The 8767-nt window shown below is 31.2% G+C and overlaps 1 protein-coding gene across 1 annotated transcript; it reads left to right on the plus strand.

The window, feature by feature from the left end:
• The first annotated feature begins 2533 nt into the window (after positions 1 to 2533).
• On the plus strand, positions 2534 to 7469 carry Cpr51A (Cuticular protein 51A). Its single transcript, XM_085955276.1, has 3 exons — positions 2534 to 2571; positions 5767 to 6050; positions 7108 to 7469. Exons 1-3 carry the CDS (start codon positions 2560 to 2562, stop codon positions 7241 to 7243), a joined length of 432 nt encoding a protein of 143 aa, XP_085811402.1. The 5' UTR covers positions 2534 to 2559; the 3' UTR covers positions 7244 to 7469.
• The last annotated feature ends 1298 nt before the right edge of the window (positions 7470 to 8767 follow it).

An 8767-nucleotide genomic window follows, 5' to 3' on the forward strand; every position in this document is an offset into this window, starting at 1 on the left:
CCAACCACTGAGCTGATTTTTTTAGTGGAAAGATATTTTCGTTATTGTTAAATTTAGGTGCCTATTTCTATATATTATACAAAATGATTCTCCACGACTCTCCGCCCTTCGAGTGACTGCCGCCCCTAAGAGATGCTCAATCTGCCTACCCCCATGGGACGTCACTGTATTTTATGTCTCAAATCCATTACTATACAAATGGTCACTTCTTCAATTTCTTTTAAGGTATGTTTTGCCAGATATCTGTTTTGCTTGTCACTGAAACATGATTTTACCAAACCTTGTACCTAGCTACTGTTAAAAATATTATATAAAATAATTAATTTTTATCTACGAAAACCACAAATTTTGAGAATGATAGATTTCCTAATCATGCTTGCATAAAACATGATCCAACATTTTAGACGATCACGCGACATTTTATAAGAATTTTATTCATCGGTATAATATTACATCGCTTGGCATTATTTCCACTGACAGAACGAAACATATTAAACAAGTTCTGTAATGAATCTAAAATTAAAAGATCAATATTTTTTAATCGAGGATTAAATGTCATTTCTATGGAATACATTATTACAATTTCTTTAATATTGAGAGTAACTGATTTTCGAAAATTAATAGTTAGGCGATGTTATCTTACAGCAGGGGGGGGGGGGGGGGTGGGAACTGCAACCCGCCGGGTATTGTTTTGCGGCCCGATATCATTAATTGTACTTCTGATAACGAATAACCTTTTTATATATTTTTTTAAAAAATATTGACAATATATTAAAATTTGTTTAGCAATAGTACGCGATCCATTTTCAATAGATATTGATAGTGTATCGACAGAGCTACAGCTTGAGATTATTGATCTGCAGTGTGACACTGATTTAAAAGAATTGCATCGTCGTGAAAAAATCTCCAAATTTTACAATGCCCTTAATTCAGACAAATTCGACCAACGTAAAAATTATGCAAGAAAAATGTCTCAAGAAAAAACTCGACGGAATTTGAACCCGTATAATCATTGGTGTCACGCCAATCTGTGCATTAACCAATTATGTTACGAGCCTCCTATCTAATTACGACATTTTAACCAGGGGTCGCAACCTGGTCCCTGCCGCCCACTAGTGGGCGTTCTAGCTTTCATAGTGGGCGGTAGGGGTTTTAAAAACATTTATATTATGTAATCATAAAATTCCATAATTTATATTTAGTATTAAATAGATACAGTAAGTTGTTTTATAAAGATTTATTCTGCCAAACTCAGTGAAAGTCTGACAAAGTATTTTGTAAGTATTTATTATTATATGCTTTAACTTGCTGTAACTGCATTATACATTTTATAAAGTAAAGTTACTTCCCTACTTTATAAATCACCATTACTGTGGAACCAGTGGGCAGTTCGAAAATTTTACTACTAACAGAGATACAAAAATGGTCGGTAGGTATAAAAAGGTTGACTACCCCTGTTTTAAACTATAAATATATTAATAATATATTTGCAGTTTGTTTGTATTGATTTGTTATATAAGTTAGAGTTAATTGTATTCGTTGTCAGTGTATATTTGCATTTTGCTGCGTGTAAATAGTGCCTGAAGATGCCGAAAGGCAAAACCCGGGTCGCAGAGAACGACTCAAATGGAATAGTACAAAACTTAAATCCATTACGATTTAAATTCAAATTCCACCAAGTACCTTTGGTCGAATATGCATATTTGCTAGATTATAATGACATGATTAGCACTTGGGTCGGTAGCTAAAGTTTCTGAGGCTGTTCCAAATTGTGTATAATATTTTCATGGTTTATTGGCTTATCTTAAAATCTCCTCATTGGTGACAGCATCAGAAGAGGAAATCCTCATCGCGCGCGTACATTTTACAAAGTTTTTCTTAGGTCGTATTCTTATTTGTCCGGTGGTTGTTTGTCCGATACAAATCGTCAAATCCATTGTTAACTAACTTCCCGACTAGCTAGACATTTGAAACTTTAAGAATATATCAGAACACGATGCCAATGCATTTTTTTAATACTTTTAGCCGTCTTTAAGTAGAATTGAATTCATTTTTAGTTAATTCTGTTTTGTATGAAAAGTTATTTCGATACCATTATTGTTTGCTAGGGGGTCCTAGCAACTAAATTATTAATAATATATACGTTCGTTACTATGGAAATCAATATGAAATGACATTTCATTATTCAGTACAATTTTTTTGATCGTTTAAGCTAGTCAAGTCAAGTTTATATGATTCAATAGAAAATTTTAAAACGTTGTAATATATAAAAAGTTCTTTTTATCTTGTAATTATTATTTATAATAATACAAAATATATTTTTTATGGATGTTCCATTAATATTAATAGTAATTGCAAACTGGTAGACGTCTTGTGTGGAATACATCTCGACGAGTTTTCAAGTAATGTTCGTGTTGCAATGTTGAATATTTCATCGAGAGTCAAATTTAATTATTTACATATTGAATATTCGCCAATAACTTGTTTTAATGTTGTTGTTCTATATAAGTTATAAATAGTCATTGGACTTTTCATTTCGTGTCTGAACATAACGGCATCATGGACAAAATCGTAAGTGGAATCTATTTTGTAACCAACCATTTTTTACTTCAACAAATGTGTATCATCGATTTAGCAATATATGGGTCAAGAGAGTTTGTGTTAATTATTGTTTAATTGTAAAGAGTTTTAAAACTAATTTAGTTAAGCAGGATAAAATGACCAATCAGTACTAATTAAGTAAGTAATTCAAAATAACATAATTGTAATTCAACATTAACTTATTGATACTATGATTAAAATCCTGGAATTAAACGCAATTTCTATAATACTTCTCTGTAAAAAAAAATGTCAGATAAGTCATGGTTTCTGAAATAATAATTCTATAGAAATTGCGATTAAAAATAATGTCGATTCTATCATTATTATAAAACCAGAGTTCTAATTAACATTGTTTCACTGTTTTTTGTGGACATTATTACTTATAATAAGCATTATAGATGAAAGATTGTTTTTTTTATATATTATTAAGTATTATTTGTAAAATCAATTAATATTATACGTTCATTGTATTGAAATTATGAGAAATGTTATGTTTTTTAAATGCCTATATTTTTTTCCTAACTTACTAGAAATATATAATATAATATACTAATAGAAAAATTTATGTTTTCGCAAATTCCGGAAACGAGATTACTAAACAATTCTATCCAGAATTGTAATCCCTAATTTATTATTATAGAACTATCACTAGAAACCAAAATGTCGATCCACCTTAATCTAGATAACATTCATTGATTATAACGTTTCGGATTGTAATTTGCACAAAGAGTTGATGTTTTAATTTAATTAAAAGTGTTTGCGTGAGTAAAGTTGTCCGTATAATAAATGTGTCAATATGACTTCATAAATGTTTTGACACATGTTGTGTAAAAGTTACAATGATTTTTTAAAACTTTTCTTTGCAAATTGATGTGTCACAGAAACTTTACAGGGAAATAATACCATTATGACGTAAATTTTAAATGACAATGTGTGACGTTACTATGGAGAATTATGTCTTATTTTAGGTGAAAAATATATACTATTAATAAATACAATTGAAGCCTCTGTCTGTAATTTCGAAATATTTTCATTTTATTTTATTATTATTACAACGTTTTTATTAACTCGTATTCTTGTTTGTCCAGTGGTTGTTTGTCCAGTACAAATCTTGCAATCGATTTTTAACTAACTTCCCGACTAGCTAGATATTTGAAACTTTTAGAATAAATCAGAACACGATGCCAATGCATTCTTTTAATACTTTTAGCCATCTTTAAGCAGAATTGAATTCATTTTCAGTTAATTCTGTTTTGTATGGAAAGTTATTTCAGAAAAATCCGTAAAAAGTAAGTCCTGCCAACTAAATTATTAATAGATACGTGCGTTACTATGGAAATCAAAATGAAATGTCAAAATTACATTACCGTATTCTTGTTTGTTTGTTTGTTTTTTATTTACTTCATATTATCAAGTACAAGTTTGAGCATATTGAGCACAATAATTCAACAGAAAATTTTTAAACGTTGTATATAAAAAGTTCTTTTTATCTTGTAATTATATTTATTAATGTTTTCATTAATTTAGTGACACTTAAGCACAAACTATCGACAGCTTTTTTTTTAAATTTCGTCATTCTGTTTTGTTTGTTCTGTTATAACTCAAGAACTACTGGACAGACATTTTTATCTCGATATCTTCAGAATTTCAAAAGTTAACAAATTGTAACAATTCATCGCGAGTGGTTAAAGTGTTAAAATAGCAGTGGTGGATTGGTAAGGTGAAGTGAAGGTAGAGGAGTGTGTGCTCAGATCAAGCGTTGTCTATATAGGTGGAAAACTTACGTTAATATCGAATTTGTTTATTTCTTCATTCGGTATATCTGTCTAAGCTTTATTTCCGTATTTCACGCGGATGAAATCGCGGGCGATCGATAGTTTATAAAATTTATTGGTACTGTTCGATTATGAGGAATACAGCAGAAAACGCATTTTGAAAATACCCGATATACTGAATTATTTGTTAGTTTGGATTAGTTTAGGTTAGGTTAGGTTGGGTTTGGTTAGGTTAACCTAAGAAATAATCCACTATATTGGCTATTTTCAAAATGTGTTTTCCGCTGTATTCCTCATAACCGAACTGTACCAATTTATTATTAGTAATGGATTTCATCAATCATCGAGCAGTAATATTCAGTGACATTGGGTTTATTTGATGTTGAAATCTATTTTTAAATTTTTGTTTCAATACACTAGTTTTCCTATGTAGACCCAGTCAGTTTCTGGCTTTTATGGGAAAATTACGCATTTCTGTGTAATTTTTTTCTCACCTCAGTACATATACATTTTTATATTTTATCAATCGTCTTAAATTGACTTTTTTTAAAAATTACGTACGAACATTATGTCCACCTATTTAGGGGATTTGTACTCACATTTCTCATTGCCTGAGTGAGTGCTCATAACTTATGAGTTATCGATCCTTTTATGATTCGTGGATTTTTTTTATAATAACTACGCTTATTTGCGGGAAATTCGCATACATCATATACGGATTGAGAACTCAGAGGATAACAGCTCACTCACCCAAGCATTGAAAGATGCGAATTCAGCACTCGAAATGGAAAAATTTACGAACCGGAGCGCTCGACAATTTTCTAAAGATTTTTACATAATAAAGTTATCAAAGTTTATGTGTTTTTTTCATAAAAATAAGTGTGTTAGATTTTCTATTATATGGCCTATCCAGCTCAGACTGTCAAATTATTTATTCCACGAGACGGATCGATAATTTTACCGATTTCACGAACAGGAACGGCGCTCCGGTGCGTTCCGGTCCATTTCGAGGCCTGTGCGAGTTCAAATCCTACTCAGCCTGTATTCAGTTTTACTATAATGTAATACTGTCATTGGGCGTCATGGAGTGTTGTAGTATTAAAAACAATACATAATAATATAATATTATATCCATATCGTGGGGTTGCTGTCAAAAGTTGGTAAGTCGATAATTTAGGTATTTATAGTTAGGAACGGATTATGTATCTATATAGAAATATGTATGCTAGAAAAATCTCAAGGTCATCCGATATATAGAACATGCACCGCATGCATGATATATAGAACCCCACGAAAGAATTATTATAATATTCTTTTTTATTTGTATATAAATAATATTGATTAAAAAAATCATAATTGTGATTGATAACATTTTGTTTCATTTGTCCAGACGCTGTTCTTCCTTGTGGCGTGCGTCGCAATAGCATCATGCAGGCCAGCCGACGATGATGCCAGAACCCAAAATGAGCTCGCGAAAGCGGCGCGACGGGAAGAAGCAAAATCGGCCAAATACCACTTCGCCTCCGAGATCCAAGACGGCATCAGCGACCTCAGCCAACAGAGGGAGGAAACCAGGGACGGCCTCTCTGTCTCAGGATTTTATTCATACAGCGATGGACACTTCAAGAGGAAAGTTTCTTACACCGCCGACGAGAATGGATACAGAGTCACTGGGTAATAATTTATGCTATTAATTAATGAGATCGCAGAATTAGTGTATTAATTGACTCACTGTCTACATTAATTCAAATTTTAAAACCTCTCTCATTCGTTATAAATGTTTAATGAATTGTCTATGGTATTCTTTTTTCCCTCCTTCCTCTTTCTGCTCATTTGGGTAAGAATTGAAAAGGTCAATCTCAGATAACATTAAATAAACATATGTTTCTATACAAACATGGCTTATAGAGAATTTAAGCCAATTCTAAGAGTAGGCAATGGAGAAAACATTACGCTATATATTTTAATATTTAAAAAGAGACGAACCATCCTACGACCATGCCAATGGCATGGTTAAAGCTATCACGTTTTTAATCGGCCTATGCCATTGTATTATGAATCTTTGTACTCAATGTTTTCCACCCTTTGTTAATACCTACAATTTTAAGTTATGATTCCAACATTACAATCAGAATACATTATATTTATTTTTTCGTATTCTCATTTTGTTCGTATTTATTTATGTTATCGCTATGATGGAAATTAATTATCCACTGCTGGACGAAGGTTTCTTCAAGTTAATTCTGTTCATATCGATAACTCAACTATGTAGTTGATCCAGTAGAATTTTGGTCTATTTTTTGAAGTATTCTAACTCTTGGTTACCCCTCCCTGGATGATTAGATTCATGTGTGTTCAAACGATGCATCTAGTACATTTTCATTGAATATTTAGTATTACATCGCAAATCCTTATTTGCTTCTTTATTTAATTGTTTCGTTTTTCCCAGCCATGCCCTTCCCCACACTGTGCTAGTCGAAGTAACTGGACCTCTCTTTTTCCAAACGATCCATTTTTCGGAAAAAACGCACTATTAAAACACTGTGTTTTATGTACAGTGGGAGATCACTTTTAAGACTTGTTATTCAGGCAACTAAAAGCACTCCAGGCCAGCTGTGCTCTATATTTTTTACTTGAAGTTGTAATTCGTTATGAAGCTAACAGTAAATTATAATTACAAGCAGAGTGTAGGCATTTTAAACTATTGTTGACTCAAATACGTTTTTTACAGTGAGGAAGTCGAGCCACTGGATGGACCTCAACTGAACCCTGAAGGATCTGCATCAGTCCACGCTGTTGCTCACGGAAACGAAGTCACTTACGAGGTCATCGGAGATGATGCCACCAGACACAGAAAGCCTGAATAAAATGAGACATCACGATATTACCATTATTATACCAAATTCACATCCTTTCGTGAATGTTATTTTAAAATTATCAGAGATTGAAAAAGTACATTGTTCATCTAAGCATCCTATGATTCAACAAACCAAAATGATAGAAAAACTTTGGGTCCCCAAAAATACTGTAATTTTGTATGTCTTATTCTTTAATTATTGTTAAATAAAAATAAAACGTTAAAAAAATAAACAATATCTTTTATTTACATTTTGTCAATATCGTTCAGCAATATTTTTTAAAATTTAAGACTGAATATTAACAAGTATTTAGAATGCAATATTTTTTGTACATATTAAAATTTAAAATAAATCATGTAATAAAATACAGATGGTATCAATTATTTTTTGATTGATGATTCGAAATGCCTCAGATAGCGAAGTTATTAGCAATCAATCGTAATTTGAACTGTTGGGTAAGATGAGAGCACTCATCTGGAAACCAAAATATGTGTGTTCGAATTCCATCAAACTTTAATGATGTTATACAAAAATTCTATCAGATATTGATATAGGACAATAGATCTAATAAATGGAAGCGATATGTACTGTATGTATTTATTTAACATACATACTATTTTAAGATATGCAAATCTATTTTTTTGGTTTGCACGGGATTTCAAGGATATGGTATTATTAAAATTGTACGCATAATTTTATTAATCTATTGCTTTTGGTTAAAACTGTGTAAGTCAAAATTTACAATTAAAATCCGTTGAAGTATTTCATGGTATTTTTTTTACTTATCTTGGGTAAAAGTATGAAAGTATATCAATATTGATTTGAAATACCGTATAAGAGAAATATACTTGGAAATTACATATATCTAGTTGTTCACGTATAACGTAGGTGATTATGATGTTTTATTCATTACAATTTACGAAATAAACAAAATAATACAGTAATACAATAGTGTTGTATGAGTAGGTGTGGATGTAACATTTAATTTGATAGGAACATTTATGAAAGTTACTTATATTAATTAAAAAGTACTGGAGAGACGACGATTTTAGAGGTGATTGTGATCAAGAAATCTCGTCTCGAAAATTTTCCAATCTCAAATCTCGAGAAATAAGTTTTCCGATATTTCGAGAATTCTCATTTTTAGAGAAATCACCAATGAGATTTCTCAAGAAATTGCCGAATTGTTGTTAGCTATGTTACCGACCGCAACTGGAAAGTAAAAAATAAAAACAGAAAACCTTTTTATTTTGAATCCCGGAAATTTTTGATCGAAAAAGCTAAAAAAATATTGGCAAGATGAAGTTATTCCATAATAATGTCGTATTCTCGAGACTTTTTTCTTGATTTCGGGATTATCTCAAGAAATAAAAATAATCGAGAAATCACAAGCCCCACCACCACAGAAAATTTTCCATTTTTTTGTCTTCATTGCATCGTGTTTGTATAGTTAAATATGAATGCGACACAAACTGAAAAAGCATCGCTAATGTTACATCAAGGCTTTCTACTTACGTGTAGATTGTTTAAAAA

Source organism: Rhyacophila brunnea, unplaced genomic scaffold (assembly GCF_057557595.1).
Source record: "Rhyacophila brunnea isolate RB1 unplaced genomic scaffold, BYU_Rbru_1.0 scaffold_5, whole genome shotgun sequence".
NCBI classification, from domain to species: domain Eukaryota; kingdom Metazoa; phylum Arthropoda; class Insecta; order Trichoptera; family Rhyacophilidae; genus Rhyacophila; species Rhyacophila brunnea.

Bases quoted from the DNA above. Each gene is read 5' to 3' on its own strand.
- Cpr51A (XM_085955276.1), top strand. The intron at 6,051-7,107 runs GTAATAATTTAT...CGTTTTTTACAG, and splicing joins AATGGATACAGAGTCACTGG to TGAGGAAGTCGAGCCACTGG.